General features: G+C 49.4%; 5 protein-coding genes and 1 pseudogene across 6 annotated transcripts; 4 read left to right on the top strand and 2 right to left on the bottom strand.

Moving 5' to 3' along the window:
• Positions 1-1141: 1141 nt before the first annotated feature.
• Positions 1142-1240, top strand: CC1G_20183 (annotated as a pseudogene). Its single transcript has one exon. The product of its transcript is annotated as a tRNA-OTHER (tRNA).
• A 724-nt stretch (positions 1241-1964) lies between these two features.
• Positions 1965-2525, top strand: CC1G_12176 (hypothetical protein; the record flags this gene model as incomplete). Its single annotated transcript, XM_001833742.1, has 4 exons — positions 1965-1976; positions 2035-2091; positions 2150-2170; positions 2232-2525. 4 exons carry the CDS (start codon positions 1965-1967, stop codon positions 2523-2525), a joined length of 384 nt encoding a protein of 127 aa, XP_001833794.1.
• A 3412-nt stretch (positions 2526-5937) lies between these two features.
• On the top strand, positions 5938-6855 carry CC1G_12178 (hypothetical protein; the record flags this gene model as incomplete). Its single annotated transcript, XM_001833744.1, has 1 exon — positions 5938-6855. The coding sequence occupies one exon, from the start codon at positions 5938-5940 to the stop codon at positions 6853-6855; it is 918 nt and encodes a 305-aa protein (XP_001833796.1).
• A 179-nt stretch (positions 6856-7034) lies between these two features.
• Positions 7035-9208, top strand: CC1G_12179 (hypothetical protein; the record flags this gene model as incomplete). The annotated part of the gene is made up of 2 exons (XM_001833745.2): positions 7035-8414; positions 8672-9208. The coding sequence occupies 2 exons, from the start codon at positions 7035-7037 to the stop codon at positions 9206-9208; spliced, it is 1917 nt and encodes a 638-aa protein (XP_001833797.2).
• A 3738-nt stretch (positions 9209-12946) lies between these two features.
• On the bottom strand, positions 12947-14539 carry CC1G_12181 (hypothetical protein; the record flags this gene model as incomplete). Its single annotated transcript, XM_001833747.1, has 7 exons — positions 12947-13311; positions 13368-13491; positions 13553-13612; positions 13670-13759; positions 13812-13858; positions 13910-14213; positions 14270-14539. 7 exons carry the CDS (start codon positions 14537-14539, stop codon positions 12947-12949), a joined length of 1260 nt encoding a protein of 419 aa, XP_001833799.1.
• A 598-nt stretch (positions 14540-15137) lies between these two features.
• Positions 15138-18417, bottom strand: CC1G_12182 (hypothetical protein; the record flags this gene model as incomplete). The annotated part of the gene is made up of 9 exons (XM_001833748.2): positions 15138-15364; positions 15449-15991; positions 16054-16234; positions 16300-16721; positions 16774-17067; positions 17127-17472; positions 17528-17653; positions 17711-17965; positions 18019-18417. The coding sequence occupies 9 exons, from the start codon at positions 18415-18417 to the stop codon at positions 15138-15140; spliced, it is 2793 nt and encodes a 930-aa protein (XP_001833800.2).
• Between the last annotated feature and the right edge of the window lie 649 nt (positions 18418-19066).

The raw sequence follows: 19066 nt of genomic DNA on the forward strand, positions 1-19066 counted from the left end.
TCTGGTTTTCCAATTATTTGACTCGTATGTATGCTCATGTACTCTGTCCAATGGCCTTGGTGCCTCTTACTTATTTATCAAGGTGTTTATCGTAAACTTGTCTTAGCGTCGAAATTCCGGCATCGTTGGAGTTGATGAAGGATCATCGGACTTCGAAACCGCCACTCGCTGAGTCTCGCTCGATGTCCTTCGACTTGGCGAGGGCAGTCCTGAGTTTTTGCGCGAACAGGCACGGTGTTCGACGAGACGACCTGCATAGAATTACCCTCTCGTCAATATTGAATTATCCACTACTAGAAAGGGAGTGGGGCGAGAGCGCCAAAATCGGGGTACGGTCCAACGGAGTGGCGGCACTTGTCTTCTGCTCCCGCGAAACATGCCCGTGAAGTGCTGTTAAAAAGAATTTCGTCGAACAGGACGGCGGTTCTATGCCTGAGCCACAAAGTCGTGTTTTCCCCGAGCCACCGGTGAACCCCGATCACAAGTGGCGAGCAATAGGTTCAAGGGAAAACGGGGCAGGGACCAGGAATAACCTAAATGGTAAGTAAAGTATGATATTGGTGGAGATGCGGAGCAAGAACCGTTTGTGGTTAGACGATTCTGACAACAGAAGGTTCTTGACGTTCTTTTGATGGAATTGTACATAAGTCTAGTAAATCAATACCGAACAAAAAAGAGGGTGGTTACTCGAATGTGCAGGGAATGGCGACTTTGTTTTCTGCTCGTTCGGAAATGTCCCATTTGGCGACGGAGAATCTCATCCAGGAGGATTTTGAGTCCAATATTCACCAAAATTGGAATTGCTACAGCACCAGGTTCAGAGGGTTCGAGCCTCGTTTTTACCCCTTTAGACACACCGATGAAGAGGCTATGTTATTCGCCTAGCGTTCGACCCAAGGAAAAAGTGATTAATCAGTAAGGAAGGGTCAGCGCCCGGAGCCCGGCCTTTACAGCAAACACGTTGCACCCTCGAGGCCATCCCACGAGTTCACAGTCAAAGTGTCAGGGGCCTGTCATTCCGTCCGTCCCATATCCGTTTTATCCGTCTATCCGTCTTCCGTTCGACAGTAGGCGACCAATACCTGACATGATCAGCTCTATATATAGTGCCAGCAACCTATCACCTTAACCGGTGATAGCGGCCTTTTTGGCTCAGTTGGTTTATCGCGAGTTGCTGGCGCGGTTTCTAACAGTATCACCGGTTACCATTAGGTCGCAGGTTCAAACCCTGGCAGGTGCAATACTTTCCGGCTTGGGAAACCGGTTTGTTTGTGCTTGTTAGGGCCCGGGGGCCTCGGCTGACAGGACATGTTCGAGTTCTGGGGGCTATTATGTATATCTGATCGCGGGTTCTGGGGGCAAGACGTGGCTAGGCCTGGGAAACCTAGTAAGAAGTCGTCATCACGTCACCTCGAGGGCTCGGTGCTTAACAGGGGGGTACTGTCAGGGGCCTGTCATTCCGTCCGTCCCATATCCGTTTTATCCGTCTATCCGTCTTCCGTTCGACAGTAGGCGACCAATACCTGACATGATCAGCTCTATATATAGTGCCAGCAACCTATCACCTTAACCGGTGATAGCGGCCTTTTTGGCTCAGTTGGTTTATCGCGAGTTGCTGGCGCGGTTTCTAACACAAAGCGTCACTCCCAGTTTGGAAAGATGGGCCTGGGCAGAAGGACAAGCCTGTGAGCGTCCTGAAAACGGAACAAATAATGTGACTCCATTTTCGCACGAAATTAATTATGGGCGCCTAGGGTGGGAGAGATAAAGTCGAGGTGGTGGTCCGTATACATGGATTTCCCCAGAGCCACTCGCTTCCCTTGTTTCTCTCGCCAACGTCAACGTCGTCATCCTTTCCCCTCCCCACTCGCCGCTACACCTCGACTGCATATTTTCATCAAAGTGGGCACCATCCTCACCTACCCTCGAGTCTCATGCACTAACACCACGCTCATTCAGACATAATGGCGGTAGCTGTGAGTCCGTCGCTACACGTATTGACGTGCCTGTGTACTCACCTTGGTCCTTGAATAGTCCAACACGCGCGGAAAGAAAGCGGCCCACAGGCCTAATCGCAACGCCTCCTCGATGGTGAGTGATGAATCACTACCGATTCTCCCCTCTCCCTCATCACGTCGTCTATCTGTAGATAAAGGGTACACCCCGCACGGTGAGTTCTGGTTCGCTCTCCCATGTTGTGAGCACATACTCACCCAACATCCAATCGCCAGGCACCTCGTCCTTGTGCAACTGTCTATCGAGGCATGGCGGAGCGCATCCACTGGTTCACAGCGAGGAGCGAGATCTTTGGCATTTTGACGCCAACCAAAGTCAGGTGCAAGATGTGTAACCGAAACCTCAAGCTCGAGTGCCCCAAGAAGACGGTCCAGGAGAATACGAAGGGCGGATACTACCACCACAACGCCAATAAGCACCTAAAAACCAAGCGTCACCAACGCAAGATGGAGGTATGGAAGGCAAAGAAGAGGTCGGAGCTCGCGGTGTTACGCCTGAGGGTCATCTGACCCTTCAAAAATCGCGAATAACACACCGCCGGACTAATTTCGTCCGGTAAAACGTACATCTCGATAAGTGACTGAAAAGCCCTAAGGCACTGTGTTTTTCATAACCGGCGGTCACTTATTCTGTCGTATGAGTTGAGACCGAGCCCAGAGTCGTCAACTAAGTCGAACTCTAAGAACGACTCTGAAAGAGGTTGAACGTAACGCATCATTGATACCGTAGTAATTGACGGGTTAAGGATGTGTACTGGACCGATTGAAGATCGAACTACGGTAGTGAGAATTTGGCACGAAGTCCTCACCGCCGGGAGCAAGACTATCCATGGGAGTGCACGATCGACTTCAAATCGACTAGAAAGCTAGTAGCGACTTAACAAGAACGACGACACTTAGCACCAGCGCCTGTCAGTACCCTAAGAGGAAACGCCCATAAGCGCCGCCGGACGGTCGGAATCAGCCATCAGTCGCGGAAAGCTAAAGGGGACCTCTACGGATTAGGTACGAGATCGATAAGATAGAAGCCGAGATAAGATAACCAGAACGACGGGACCAGGAACGGATCACACGAGATGTTCTATTCCGTTGGACAGGTGTCCTCTCTAGGACAGATGAAACAGGGTACTAACAGTCCCATGACCTGTCAACAGAAAAGAAGTAGTACAGAGAGAAGGGACAGAACGATGAATCCATACGCCGCCCTCCGGCGGTAGTTACAAAAAGAGGTATACCATCTGTTTCCGCGGAAGCATCTTCACGGAGTAACAATGGAGTTTCCCACAACACATTGGTTCCGTTCCGACTGGACGGAACTACCAAAATTCACGCGCTTCAACAGCGCATCAATAGACGCCTATGGGCATACTCGGCACGACACCGCCGGGGCTTCTTTTGTCGCGTTTCTTTCCTATTTCGTATTTCTGATTCTCTCGTACCTCCGCTCCGTCTCTCTACTCTCATTTTCTGTATCATGCGCATGTATTCGGCTTGTTTTATAGTCTTTGCTAGTCTTTGTTTTAAAGCTCGTAGTCAAACATTTTGTACCATATATATAGGCCCGCCGGGCAAAAGAATCAACAGATACCCCTTTGACTCGATTATATATCTTGTCCTGATCGGCACGAGTCGTTCAGTAAAACAAAGAAGAATTCTCTGAGTGTCGAGTGAGCGAGTTAACGAGTTAGAGTCGAGTCCGAGTTTGTGCGGAATACACGAGTCCGAGTTTTAAAACGAGTCAACGAGTGATCCCGCCGGGACGAGTGTTAAGTGTTTCCAAGTCCAAATTCGAGTTTCGAGTCTAAGTCGTGTTCAAATCGAGTCGCGAGTTGAACTTAGTGTTTCCCTTGTGTGTAGAGCACAACAAAATATAAAACACCACCTGCATAAAGTCAAGAGCCTTTTCAAAGCTCTAAAAACCCTAAAAACCGTTCTATACGAGTCAGAGAGTCTTCTCCTCGTTAACTTAGTCTACTAAAACAACAACCCCGTCGAACTTGCGTGCCAACGTACAGACAGTACCTAAAAGTCTTTAGATTTAGCCGTCGGTCTTCATCTTCGTGTCACTTGTCTCACAAACAAGCGCCACTCGATTCGGGACCGCCGGTTGTTTTCTTGCTCTTCTTTGTGCTTTCTGTGCTAGTCAGAACATCATTTGGAGCCCACCGCGAGGGGTTGTCCAATTTCCAAGTTTAAGTAGACGAAGTTTTGCGAAAGCAGGACTTAAAACAAGTGTAGCACGATCTTTCGGCTGCGTCAGATCTTGAGTTCGGACTTAGGTCTTTGAGCTCGATCCAACGTCTGCCGGGAAACCAAAAAGCCTACGAGATTTCCACTCTCAAGAAAAGAAATCCTAAGGCACCAAAATCATCTGTTGAGGCGCGAATAAATCCGCTCACAGGAGAAGCGTTTGAAGAAAGAACTACGAGAAGACAGCGTCAAGGACAACCTCTGGAATACCAGGAACTAGAGTCGGATAGAGCGCTAAAACGTCAAATTAAGGAGGCTAAAGCAAAAACTACCTCTGGAGAGGACGAAGAAGCCGCAGTTGAAAATCTAGTTGATCCCGGTGCAGAGACAGAGTCAGAAGAGGAGTCAGTTCCTCCAACTTTCCAATTAGGAGCTAGTCAGGGACCAAGTTTCCCCGGCGGCTTTGAATTACCAAAAGCAGAAAGCGTTTCGTACCGTCGGTTAGACAAACTCAAAACCGACGTCGCAGAATTAGGGTTTCCATCTTCGCTAGGAACCCCCAACGAGCCACTTTACTTCAAGAAACATCCGTTTAGAAGTAGTTACCGCGTCACAGAGTCTTCTGCCACTGAAGGCGATTTCTCGGACTTATCCTTAGAAGACTTAGGAAAGTCAGTTCAATCCCCAGCAGTTCCCAAACCTTATAGTCCGCTAGAAGCTTCTTTAAGCCAGCGAGAAGAAGGTAAAGAACTTAGTCCAGTAAAAGAAGAAAACGAGGTAGAACTTCCCGCCGGAAGTGACGAAGTAGAAGGTAGTCTTCGATCTCACAAAAGAGACAAAGGAAAGCAACGCGCTACTTCAGAGGATAGAAGTTCGACTTCAGAGCCCACTACAAATACACCAAGCGAACCTACTACAGGGGAAAGCTTTGTGGATTTTGGAAACAAGAGCGAAGAGGATATCGAACGACTCCCTGAACGCAGGGCAAGAAGAAGAAAAAGGACGAAGAAAACGAGCGTCTTAAGAGAAACGCCGAAAGAAAAGGAACAAGTTAACGTTCCACAACCGCCGGTAAATCAAACGGCTACTTCTGTTCAACGAGAACAAAAACCTTCAGTTTCGAACTTCGAGACTCCTACCCACGAAAAAGCACCCTTAATCTCTCCGTCGTTACAAAACCACAACAAGATGGAATACGAGATTTCCATGGATCCCAGGGTTGATCACTTGACAACCCAACAGTTGTATAAGAACCCTAGGGTTCCTCAATTGTGGAAAGCGAGCCACTTAGTGTTGGAAGATGACACGGCGGCAGAAGTATGGGCTTACATAGAGCGGATAGAGACGATGTTTGAGCAAGCGAGCGTAGTACTGGACAGGCACAAAAAGAAGGCGTTGGTCGACTTCGTAAAGAAAGTCGATTTAAAGGATCAGTGGTCCCGGCTGACCCAGTATAGAGACGGGACATATGCACAATTTAAGGCAGAAATTCTGTCTTACTATCCGGGCATCAAGGAACTCCAAGAGGGAAGCCTTTGATAGAGTGGAGAATATCTTTCACAGGTATGTTAGGATTAAGATGCATGATGAACAGAAGTTGATGGACCTAATTGCGAAGGTCAGAACAGAGGTCTCAAAAATTCGAGAGACCGAAAGGAAGAGGAAAATCCAACTCCTTTCAGAAAGGACGTTAGTCCAGGACTTCCTGGCGTGCTTAGATCGTAACTTTAGAATGGCGGTCCAAGTACGGCTCTCAACAGCCGACCAGCGGAGGATTCTGGCAGAATTGAAGAGGGAGAGCAGAGCCAATGCCAGAACATTGGACAAGAGGCTGAAGAGGATGGAAGCCCCGAAAGGCCCAAAGGTGGAACCCGAAGAAGGCAAAGAAGGAGGACCCTCTACGGCCCCAGAAGGTGATCTTGGGACAGAAGTCAATCCCATCCAAGTCGAAGATGATGGAGACGACGACTTCGATGGCGAGCTCTACGACTCCTCAGGTTTGGAACGGGTTATGCCCATTGTTACTAAGTACACGCTAGACGATCTGTTGTACGTAGCACAAGTGGTAGCCCGGGAACACTCCAATAGTTCGGTCTTTGGCTTCACGACGGATCTAAGTGACACTGGTACAGCAGACCAGGACGTCATCAACACCGCCGTGGCAGAAACGTTGAAGAGATTGGGTATTAAGCCCAAGAGAGAAGAGCAGCATGTGCAGGACGCTGGACCCCCTAGAGGGAGTCAAAACATGCCGCCGGGGATGTACCAGTGGTCAGGGCCTCCTAAGTCGGACAACGATGGGTTTAAACTCATCTTGGAAAGACTGGATCAACAAGAGGCCAAGTGGAAGGATACACTCACTGGTCTCAGAAAAGAGCAAAAAGAACAACTGACGGAGTTTGAGACGAGAATGGAGGCCAAAATCGACAAGAGGGTTGACCGACCATTCTCAGCGATTCAACTCGCACAACTCGTCAGGGAGGAAACAACATTGGTCAATCCTACGTTCCGCCGGGAAGGAGGAACTACTCGAACTCGGGTTCCTCAGGCGGAGGGTACGTCGACTTTTCGCGTCGACCAGGTCAACAGGGCTACAGCCAAGGCGTGTGGCGAAATGCTGACGCTGGTGGTGGAGAGCGACGAGGAGTGACTTGCTGGTTCTGTGGTGAGCCAGCTCATGCAGTTATGGGCTGCAAAATTAGAAGGGTGATGTTGGATACGGGTCGTATTTGTCATGAAGGTGGCGATTATCGTATCCTTGAAAGTAATAGAATTATTACGCCCTTCAGAAATGGGGAAGAATTTACTCTAGACCTCATTAGAAAGAGTATGGAGAGTAGCGGCCATACGTTGGACCTCGACGCGATTAAGCGCGAGGCTCAGTACGTACAAGAGGAGCCGCCGGAGCATAGGTGGAGGGATCCGTTGACGGGTCAACCAACGCAAGAGCAGTTGGTACATGACCTTAAGGAACGGGTTAGTCAATTGGAAACGGAGAAGGCGCAGAGTTTAGGGTCGGCGCCTAACGACACGTCCGCGGAAGCGCCCGCGGCTGCTGACGAAAAGGCAGCGATGTGGAACGCCCTTCCAAGTGTTCTACCAAAATTCGCGTCGACAAGAGGGTTTTCAATGACGACGAGGAAAGCAGCAGCTGCTGCTTCTTCCAAACCGGCAGGAAGTAGCAAGACTGAGCTAGAGAAGTCTAAGAAAACCGCCGGCGTAGAAAAAGAAAACACCAATAAAAAGGAGCGTGTCGAAGAAAAAGAAAGTGAGAGTGAAGAAGAAGAGGTGGACGAGTTACAAGAGGAAGAAGAGGAACCGTTGAGGTTCGTCGAGGTTAAGAGAGTTGGACCTCCTAAGAAAAAGAAGAAAGTAACATGGTCAGATTCTCAACCAACGGCGAAGCTTACGCCGTCCGGAACTCTACCTTATGTAGACGTCCCTCCTCTTTCAACTAAACCTTTAGGTGCATTCAAGCCTAAAGTGAACAAGGAAGAGGAGAAATCTTTTGAGAAAGAACGAGAAGTAGAAGAAAAAGGCGAACCTCTACCGGAAATCGACCGGCGGGGACCAGCCTATAACAAACGCGCACCTGTAGAACAAAATGGTGCGGCAAAAGCGATCGTCAACGAATTGCTTGAAGTCACCGTACCGGTGAACATCAAGTCGCTTATGGGGGTTTCGCCAGAGGCAAGGGAATACCTCAAGAACCTCCTGACTCGGAAGCGAGTACCGACTAGGGAAGTCCCTATCCCTAGAGAGACTGAAGTGTTTAAGCGTTTCTTTGACGATCCGCACGAAGTTAAGCGTCTACACGTTGGCTTACAATGGGTAGAAAATAGTGAGGAAGCGATGGCAAAAGCCGAAGCAGTGGTTGAACAACGGGCCCTAGCCGAAAAGCAAAACAGGGACTATAAAGAAGCCTCAACTTTGCGACCGGCGGTCCGAACTATTGCAGAAAAAGGAGATGAGAAACCATTGGGGAGTATCACTATCTCTGACCCGGTGGAACAATATATGATTGAACTGGGTACTGAAGCTAAGCCAGTTATAGTGAAAGCTGAAGAGTCGTCTTCGTTGAGGGTCATCTACCCTGAAATCAATGGAGCCATGAAGGAAGAGTCCTTATTAGACGGCGGTTCGACAATCTGCTCAATGCATGAACAAGCCGCAAAAGACCACGGCCTTACTTGGGATCCGGCGGTGACGGTATGGATGTCCTCAGCGGACAAAGGATTGAAGAAGTCCTTAGGTTTAGCAAGAGACGTGCCCTTTGTCTTTGGAGAAGTAAGAGTGTACCTCCAAATACATTCGTACTTCCAGACGTGGGTTATAGGATCTTGCTTGGAAGACCGTTCGAGATGATAGCGGAAACGCTAACAAAGAACAATCGAGATGGGTCACAAACGATTACCCTGACCGATCCTCAGAACGGGCAAAGTGGTGAGGTTGAACACTTATCCTAGAGGAGAACCTCCTCCAGAGTTAAAGGCAGAGTTGGACGCCAACCGGCGGTCTTTTCAGAACTCGATGAATCATCAATAGATGTAGGAGAGCTTGCAGTCGTCTTTGAACAGACAGCTTCTGGAGAGATTAAAGTCGAAAAGGTGTTCCAGTCCGGCCATAAAAGTGGAAAGTTCAGCCAAGAAGACGTGAAGTTAATGTTTATTCAAGAAGCATTAACTAGGGAAGTCGAAAACAAGAAAGCCGCTAAAAAGGTCGAAGCTTTCTTGCAACAAGTCAGGACAGGCAAAAGAGACAAATCCGTCGGTGAAGTCATGATGTTAGATACTGTGATAAAACACTTCGAACAGATTTATCAACAGTTAAAAGAGGATATCATCGAGGATTCTGCCAAGACTTCGTCAACAACCTCCAGCGAGAACAAAGACGAAGTAGTAGCAGGGAACCCTAACGCTAAACCAAAAATTAAGGGTGTCTCTACAGGAAAGAAGTATAAGAAAGTGGCAGATAAAGTAAGACACCCATCTTGGGGACTCTAGCAGAGGAGTTTAGAATTATTCGGAAGATTATAGGAAACCCATTGGCTGAATTGCCTAAGATGCCTACGAATCCGCCGGAATTCACACCCCAAGGAAGGTACACCACAGAGAGAAAGGAAGCCATGGATAAGGTCCACGGCGGCGATTTCATTTGGCCAGAAGAGCGAAAACTATTACACTGGTTAATAGGAGTACATAACCTAGCTTTCGCTTGGGAAGATGCAGGAAAAAGGGAGATTCAGACAAGAGTTTTTCCCTGATGTCCCTATTCCAACGATACCACACACACCGTGGGTATTGAGGAATAGACCAATCCCACCTGGACTTATGGATAAAGTATGTAAGATTATCAAGGAGAAGATAGATTCAGGCGTGTATGAGCCTTCGAACTCGAGCTATAGCTCGAGGTGGTTCTGCGTACTTAAGAAAGATGGTGAAAGTCTGAGAATTGTACATAGTCTAGAGCCTCTTAACGCCGTGACAATTGCGCACTCGGGCATTCCGCCGGCAACAGAAGAATTGGCAAACCACTTCGCCGGTAGAGCTTGTGGAGGTTGCATGGACTTGTTCGTAGGTTACGATGAGAGACGATTGGACGAGAAGTACAGAGACCTTACCACGTTCCAAACACCTTATGGAGCGATGCGTTTGGTTACCCTACCAATGGGGTGGACCAACTCGGTACCAATCTTCCATGACGATGTAACTCATATCTTACAAGACGAGATTCCTGCAGTCACGAAGCCGTATATTGACGATGTTCCTACGCGAGGACCAGCAACGAGGTACGAAGACGGAAAAGGAGGGTATGAAACCATTCCTGAAAATCCTGGTATCCGGCGGTTCGTATGGGAATATCTAAATGACGTGAACAGAGTGATGCAGCGTATGAAGTATTGTGGAGGGACATTTTCAGGAAAGAAGTCGATCATTTTGGCAGACGAGTTTACAGTAGTAGGACACCTTTGTACTTACGAAGGAAGGAAAGTTAATCCTGAACGCGCAGATGCAATCCTTAAGTGGGGAGCATGTAAAGACGTTTCAGATGTACGATCTTTCCTAGGAGTACTAGGGACTTTGCGAATGTTCGTCAAGGATTATGCCCGCCGGGCAGAACCTATCCAAGAACTAACTCGTAAAGAAGTACCATTTAGATGGGGACCAGAACAGGCAGCAGCAATGGCCGATTTACAGGAAGCCATTCGAGTTGCACCAGTATTGAAGGCTATAGACTACGACAGGAATGTGCCCCTAAAATTATCCGTGGATACGTCGTACAAAGCCATAGGATGGATGATATCCGTCCAAGATGATGATGACCCTGATAAGTGGCACTATGCTAGATTCGGGTCTACAACGCTAAGTGAGAGAGAAGCAAGGTACGGCCAAGCAAAGAGGGAACTCTTTGGCTTGATGCGAGCTTTAGAAGAAAATAGGTATTGGTTACTTGGGTGTCGAGAATTGATTGTCGAAACGGACGCTAAGTACATTAAAGGGCATGTTACAAAATGCTGGAAATGGACCAAATGCGACTATAAATCGATGGATCGAATCCATACTCATGTACCATTTCACCTTGGAACATGTAGCTGGAAGTAAGTTTGCGATACCCGACGGTCTGTCACGTCGAGTTCCACACCCGGATGATAAACCAAAGACTCCTTACGATCACTCGGAAGAAGAGACCGGCGGACTCACTGGGTACAGGAAACCAAACCCCGACGACCCAGAACCGTTGGACTTCGAAGAGTTCAAACACGAAATCGATACTCGTGGAGGATATCTTCAAGACATCGCAGATTTTGAAGAAGATTTGGAGTTAGATAGAGCAGTGGCGGACAGGGTGTTGTCACTAGGGCCGAAAATGGAAACTCAATTCGTAAATGTGGAAGTACTGCCAGATTTATCCTTAAAGGAAGATCCTAAACTTCGACAGGAATACGATGGAGAGTCCCGCCGGCACCCACTTATCAAAGAGATCGACAGAAAAATACCGATCGTAGATAAGTGGTTAGAAAACCCTTCAGTTCGACCAAAAGGAATGAGCGACGCGGAATACCTAGCATTCGCTAGGTTTAGTACGCATTTCTTTAAGAAAGATGGAAGGCTTTTTCGTCGAGGAATAAATGGTGAACATAAGATAGTCGTTTATCCAGAAAATCGGATGTACTTGATGCGTACAGCGCATGACGCTACCGGGCATCGAGGACATTATGCTACTAAGGAATTACTAGCTAAACGGTTTTGGTGGCCAGACTTAGACGGGGACGTAGGCTGGTATACGAGGACTTGCCATGTCTGTCAAATCCGTCAAAAATTGTTCATGAGGATACCCCCGACGGTAACGGAAACCCCATCTATATTTCAAGTCTTACACGCCGACGTGATTCATATGAGTATTCCTAGCGATAAGTGCAGATTCATAGTTCACGGAAGGTGTGCATTGACACAATGGATGGAAGGGAAAGCCTTGCAGAAGCAAAATGCTAGTACTATTGGCAAGTGGTTGTTCGAAGATGTAATCTTAAGATGGGGTTGCATCAAAAAGATAGTGACAGATAATGGTGGACCTTTCATAAAGGCTGTTGGTTGGCTAGAAGAGAAGTATGGAATCCGTGGCATTCAAGTAACGGGTTACAACGCTCAAGCAAACGGGACAATCGAAAGGCCTCACTTCGACGTAGTAAATATGCTAGCCAAGGTGACCGCCGGGAATTTGTCTAAGTGGAAGTGGTATTTCCCTCACATTATGTGGGCGGACAGAATCACTATAAGAAAAAGATTTGGATGTTCGCCGTTTTATATGGTAACAGGAGCAGAACCAGTAACACCCTCTTGACATACAAGAAGTGACCTGGCTAATTGAACCCTCCCGAATCGTTCGTTTCCACGGAAGACTTGCTCGCGCGAAGAGCTAAGGCGTTGGCAAAGCATCGAGACTTCGTTGAGTCAGTAAGAAATAAGATCCACCAGGCGAAGAAAGATAGAGTAGCTAAGTACGAGATTGAACACCGGCGGACGATTAAAGACTACAACTTCAAGCCAGGAGACCTCGTAATAATGAGAAACTCCCCAATTGAGGATAGCCTTGATCGAAAGCTGAAACCTAAGTACAACGGTCCGTACGTAGTGCTGAATAGAAACAAAGGAGGCGCCTACATAGTTGCCGAAATAGATGGGTCAGTATACCAGTCTGTAGTGGCAGCATTTAGGCTATTACCTTACCACGCACGAAAGAAGATTGAGCTACCTCGAAATATTCACGAGAGCATCGACCTAGGACCGGCAGAGTTGAACAAACTAGTGTCTTCGCGGCGAAAAGGCGAACCGGCGGACGACATAGCGTTCGAAGGAATGCCTAAAGGGAATAGACGAAGCGAACAGGTGAATGAGGACAACGATCTCGACGACTTGGGAAGCTCAACCGAGGACGGTTGATATTTCTAAGTTGGGGGGAGAGGAGTACCAATAGGGCGAAAGAATGTAACTCAAAAAGAGTACATTCTGAAGACCAAGTAAACATTAACCTAAAGTTCGCATTAAAATTTTCGATTTTCCAAGTCAGGAAGACTTAGAAAGGACTTAAGACAACTTAGAGCACTTAGGAGGAGTTCACACACAGATAGAGAGGTGCAAAGCATGATGATATTCAATATAGTAGTAGTACTAGGGAAAAAGCGAAGAATCGCAACAAAAACCTAATACTACTACAAAACGAGGCTCAAAAACGAGAAGAGGCTAAGCCTCAGTCATGTCAACGTCACCGGCGGCATCGACGTCGCCCCCAAGAGTGCTATCCGCCTCAAGAGGAGGAGGGGAAGCAGGAGACTCCACAGAAGAAGAAGGAAGATCCTTCTCCTCAAGAGGAGGGAGTTCCTTCTCCAGATGGGCCTGGATCCTATCATACTCAGCGAAGAGTACTTCAAGGAACCGAACGTCGAGACTGAGAAGGTGGACCCGCCGGAGGATCTCAGAGCGAATGTCAGTCAGCGTCGCACGAGTCGACGAACCGACGTTGACAGCGTCAGAGTAGTTGGCCAAGATGTTCTGTACTTGAGACAGAACACCATTGACCCACTCGTTGTTGACGGCGAAGTGGTCGGCTAAGAAGAAGAGAGTGAGTAAGAAAGTAAGAAACAGAAGACGAGAGATGACTTACCAGTCTTGACAAGCATCCCGTCGGGGAACAGGTTGGGATATTTGGAGGTCAAAGCGTTCTTATTGACCTCCTCGAGCGCCTTGGCGTCGAGCGAAACGCGAGCGCGCTTACCCAGCTGAGTAGCCTTGAGAAAAGGCGGGAGAGGATAAGTCGAGATTCGGAACGAGGTAGTAAGGGACTCGTACGACGGCAGCAGAAGCACCGGCGGTGGTACGAGGGCGAGAAGGGCCACCACCGCGGCCACCCTGTAAAGTCAAAGAGTAAGTAACGAAACGAAGAGAGAAAGAAAGAAAGAAACTTACTCGACCACGAGCGACGGCCTTGCCACCACGAGTCGACGAAGTTGAAGTAGAAGCAGCCCCAGGACCGCCGTTTTCAGTACCGACGATTTCCTGAAAAACATAAGTCAGTAAGGAACAGAAAGGGCAAGAGATAAACACTTACCACGTCGGAATCGTAAATGATAGCGGGGGACTTGGGTTGCTTGCCACCTAAGAAAGATGGGTAAGCAAAGATAGTAGTAGAAAGAGAATAGGACTTACGCTTTTTGGGAGTAGGAGCCTCCTCCTCCTGAGTCGAAGCCCCATTAGCGAGCTTTTTAATGTTATGGAACGCCGAGCTGACGTCGAACGGGTCAGCATCGGCAGGAAGGGGGATGGTGGGAGCTTTCACCGCCTCGCCAGACCAAGCGAGGTGGTAAGAGACCTCCGCCGGGACGTCGAGCCCGATGTCCTTGTCACCGCAGAACTCGACGAAGACCTTCAGCGCCGGGTGCATGACGCGAAGTTGCTTCTGAATGAGAGCGGTGTAGGCCATCTGCCCGCCGTAGAGGCGACGCTTAGGGTACTAAAAGAAAAGCGTAAGTTAGAAAGGAAACGAGTAAAGCAGGAAAAGAGACTCACCATGTAAGAGACGAGCTCAAGGGCAGCCGTCTTGTACTCCTTAAGGATGCTGAAAGGAATAGCCTCCTTGGCGATCACACGAAGACGGAGGTGAACGCCGGTGAGCTTGTGGATGCCACGAGCGACGTTGGCGTTATCTTCAACGTAGACGCGCTTCATGCCATCCCACACGGACGGCGGGATAGACTTGGCCGGCACTGGGAGACCAAGAGGAACCTTGGGGTCGAAGCCGAGGATCTCCTGGAAGACGTTGGAGGCGGGAGAAGACATGGTGATAGCAAGAGAGGAAGAGAATCGAAGAAACGAAGAGGAGAGCGATGAGAAAGGTGAAAAGAACCAGAGGAGGTTGCTGGAGAAACTTGACCAGGAAACCGGCGGTTTTTATAGCAAAAAGCCTCTCAGTTTTAGGGAATTTCTATTGGTAGACGTGTTCAAGGAAAAACCGACACGACCACGATCTCACAGTCGAAAATCGGTGTGCAGAACGTGCCCCAAAACCGAAAAACATGAGTCTTCCTTAGAAATTTGTGCAAAGTCGAGTATCCCGAATTGGCAACGGCAATTTCACCGTTTCGAGAAATCACTCTAAGTCTCAGATAGGATACCGGCAGTAGAGATAACCAAGAAATTGGATTTGAGGCTACACTAATATGACTACCTAAGAGTCGGTGTAGTAATCCAATAATGTACAAGATGGTGCGAAGGACATGAGTATACAACAACAAGAATGTGCGAAAAATAAATAAATACGAGTGTCCCCAATAAGCGCCTCCCCCGCCGGCGGCCAGAGTAGAAAGAAGAAATGTCTCTCAGAAAAGAGCGAGAGACGCGAAAAGAAAGAAGGAAGAAGAAGAAGAAAACGACGAACTTAGTATTCGGGGGAGTCAGAAAGGTCTCCCTCGTCGCTTGAGTTCGAGGACGAGGCGCCACCACCAGAACGAGCAGAGGAGAGGGCCGAGCTAGACCTCTCGTCGACGTTCATCGCCGAACCCTCGATGCCTGGCCACTCTGGAGACTCCTCTGAGGAAAAGAGACCAAGAGAGTCCCCAATGATAACGTCAGCACTGGGAGATACGCCAGTACGATCGTCGTAGACTAGAAAGCAAATGTTAGTAGGAGTAAGATAGGAAAAAGAGCGATATGACTACCAGTCATCTTCGTCGTTCGGAGCAGGACCACCGTCCGCCGGGTCGACAAGAGGGTCGAATGCGGGAAGAGAGGACGCGTCTTGATCGAGGAAATCGTCGAACTCGTCGTCGATAGGACGATCGAGTTGCGACGGGGACCAGAGACGGCCGTCCTTGGCCATCGGGAACTCCTGCGCAATGAACGAACCAAAGACGTAAGGAGCGTGAGGAGGGTTGGCGACGGTAGGAAGGAGTTCGTCGTCAGGGATGGGTACGCCGGAGGCCCGACGCGAACGGGTGAAGAGCTCGTCCATACGCTGGACAAGCTCGGCCTTGTTGACGGTGCTACCGTCGGCACCCACGAGGAAATTATCGAAGGTAAACATCGAGCGAAACTCGAGGTACGCATCGAAGTCGTTGTTGAAAAACTCGACGACGATGGCCTCGGGTCCCTCAGACGTTTCCAAACGATAAATGGCCGAGAGGAGACGAGCGTGAAGCTCGTAAAGGTGGAGGGAGTGGGTGAGGTACTGATTGAGCGAATCTCGCACCACGTTAGACTGGTGCAAGATGTCGCGCACGACAGTGTCAATGTCTAAAGAGTAAGACATAATAATCAGTACCGGCGGAGGAAAAGAAGGTCACGAGGGGACTTACAATGAGAAGATCCCTCAGCTGCACCCGCCAGCTGGTTGCGAAGGCCGCGACGAGCGTCGATGTTCAACGAAAACGGACATGGCTTGTCCGCTCGACCGCAGTTGCCGCAGCTAAGACCAGGACCACGGTACTCACACCTAGGGATGCCTAAGAAGGCACACCTAGCGCAAGGGCCCACAACCTGAGGAGGGTATTAAGTTAGTAAGAAGAGTTAAGAAGCAAAGAAAAGAGAGAAAGGCAACTTACCAAGGCGTGGTCGGACAACAACCGCCGGGAACCCATGATACCTGTGAGGTTCTGGTAGAGGATGTTGCGGAGGTCGGTAGTCTGACGTTGCGCAGTAGGCATGTTGCGACGAAGGGACCCGACGAAAGGGTTGCTCGAGGAGCGAGACGAATCGTCTCTAGCATCCGACGAGCCTCCTTCAGAGTTAGACGAAGAAGAGGAAGACGAAGAGGAAGGGGAGCCCTTAGGAGGGACTGGTGGACGCAAGTAGTGTGCCTGGCGTTCCTCCCGGCTCAGGTGTTGAATGGAGACGCCAGTCCTCTGTGAGAACTGAAGCTCGAGAGGAGTGGTGTCCCTCCCTTGGGACAGGAAACCCGTAGGATCGTCAACGCCATCCCGGCGGACGATCGGGTTGAAACCAACGGAAGGGGGATGGAAAAGCTCTCCATCGATCGACTCAAGGTTGCGCGGGGCCAGTGCCGGTATAGCGCGTACTTGCTTGAGGACCTTTGGGAGCACGAGGGAAAGAGGAAGGACCGTAGACGGCGGGTTGACCAGGAATAGGAACGATTTTCCTCGCAGAGGAAGGAGTCGCAGGGATAGGAGGGATGCCGGGCGTCTTGGGCGTCTTAGGAGACACCTGAAGGGAGCGAGATCGACGAGGGGTTCGAGGAGCCTCTTGATGCACGTCTTCGCCGCTAGGCGAAGGGTCGAGTTCGTCGACAGCGTCCCCGTCGTCAAGACCCGTACCCGACGCGACTACAGAGGACGACGCGGAACGACGATCGTCTAAGGAGTCGTCAGCTCGTCGGTTAAAGGAACGAAAGAAGAGAGAAGAGCCTACTTACCCAGAGTAGACACAGGAGGCACCGAAGAAGCAGGAGCCGCCTGGGAGACCGACGCGCTGGTACCAAAGACTTGACGTTCCAGACTCGAAGTACCAGAGGGCGAGAGTGAAGCAGGTGCAGAGTCGCGTCCCTCTCCTCGAAGGAGAGCAGTGGGCGGTAGAACAACGCCAGGCGGAAAATTGCGAGGACGAACAGTAAGACGAGGAAGTTGAGGGTGAGGATGACGAATAACAGGGGTACCAGGAGGAGGCGAAGTGTGGTCAGCGAGCCATGCAGCTCGCTCCCGCCTGTACTTGGCCAAGGCCTCTTCAAAAGAAACGGCCACATCGATATAGATGTGCCAGTGCTAGATATTGGATCCCTCAGTAATACGCCACCCGCCGGAACGATCAGAAACTTACTTGATAGTGAGGATCTGCCCTCCAAGTGGCCCAATCCATAGGCAACGCTGGAGGAGAAATGAGTCGCCATCCCCGTAAAGTGTTGTCACGAAGGCGACGAGGAATGAGGAACGGCATCTCAGCGTCCTAACAAGAGAATAGTAAGTAAGTGTCCGAGAAGAGATAGATAAGGAAAAGACGAACCGTCGAAGGAACGATTGGACGGGTCAACCTTAAGATAGCCATCTGGGGGTCGGTGAAGACGATGTTCATCATTCGACGAATGCCCATATTTCGGTGGACTGGTTCAGCCCAGGCCCGCCAGGAGTAAGGCGCAGTAAGAGGGTAGCGAGGATGACCAGGGGGACCGTCATTGCCTTGATAGACAGTCATGAAGGCCATGGTGTAGGCCCTCACTGCCATCAGCGAATGACCGCCGGGCAACCTCTGTAAGATACACTGAAAAGTCAAGTCAGAGGACAGAAAGTTGAAGAAACAGCACAAAGACTCACCAAGTCGTTATAAGTGGCGAAAGATAAGAAGTCCCACTCAGGGGAATATATAAACGCCTCCTCGAACCTGAATTGGCCGAGGAAACGATTGAGGTGGTCGACGATGAAATTCCAGCACTGTCGAAGATAAGGGGAAGAACGAAAGAGACGGAACGTTTCAGCGTTGTCGTCAATTTGGAGACGTTGGTCGCCAATTTGGATGAGGAACTGCTGAGGCGAGAAGAATGCCTCGCTAGCCGGAGAGAGTAGCAGGTTGAGGAGTGGACATCGATGAAAGATAGCACAGTACAACAGTAAGCCAGGAGCTTGGAGAAGGGAAGACCGGCGGTCGTCCCCTATATATAGGCCAAAGAACGACCCCGAGCGGATAATCCCTCTAGGAGCGCAGACTGACTTCATGAGAAGAGGTGGGGAAAAGTGTTAACGCTGGTACTTCCCAAAAAAGGAAAGTGATAGACCCTAACAGGAGTCAAACCACGGCAGCTTGACCCTTAATATGTGGTATCAAACCCCACTAGAATTTAACGCTCTACTCATCTCAAGTCAAGGGCAGAAAGATCAGAGAAAGTAGAAAAGCGAAATTGTCGATCCAAAGGACGTTCGAAAGCAACGTTTGATGTCTTGTCGTAACGGCGGCAGATTCAAGAGCCACTTAAGCGCCAGATCACAAAACACCACCGTATCACGACAAGTCCAAGTTTGGGGACGACGGGCTAGTCTAGCAGAAGTGAATTGGAGTTCCCTGTAAGGTGGCGAAGAACTTCAGAAGTCGATGTCAAGAGGAGTGACGGATCGTATATGTCGAAGTTCCAAGAACTTTCGACAAGAATCTGACTGGGGACAGTCCTCATTATAAGTTGGGGGGAGATGTTACGCCTGAGGGTCATCTGACCCTTCAAAAATCGCGAATAACACACCGCCGGACTAATTTCGTCCGGTAAAACGTACATCTCGATAAGTGACTGAAAAGCCCTAAGGCACTGTGTTTTTCATAACCGGCGGTCACTTATTCTGTCATATGAGTTGAGACCGAGCCCAGAGTCGTCAA

This window comes from Coprinopsis cinerea, assembly GCF_000182895.1.
Source record: "Coprinopsis cinerea okayama7#130 chromosome 10 map unlocalized cont3.10, whole genome shotgun sequence".
In the NCBI taxonomy this organism is placed as follows: Eukaryota; Fungi; Basidiomycota; class Agaricomycetes; order Agaricales; family Psathyrellaceae; genus Coprinopsis; species Coprinopsis cinerea.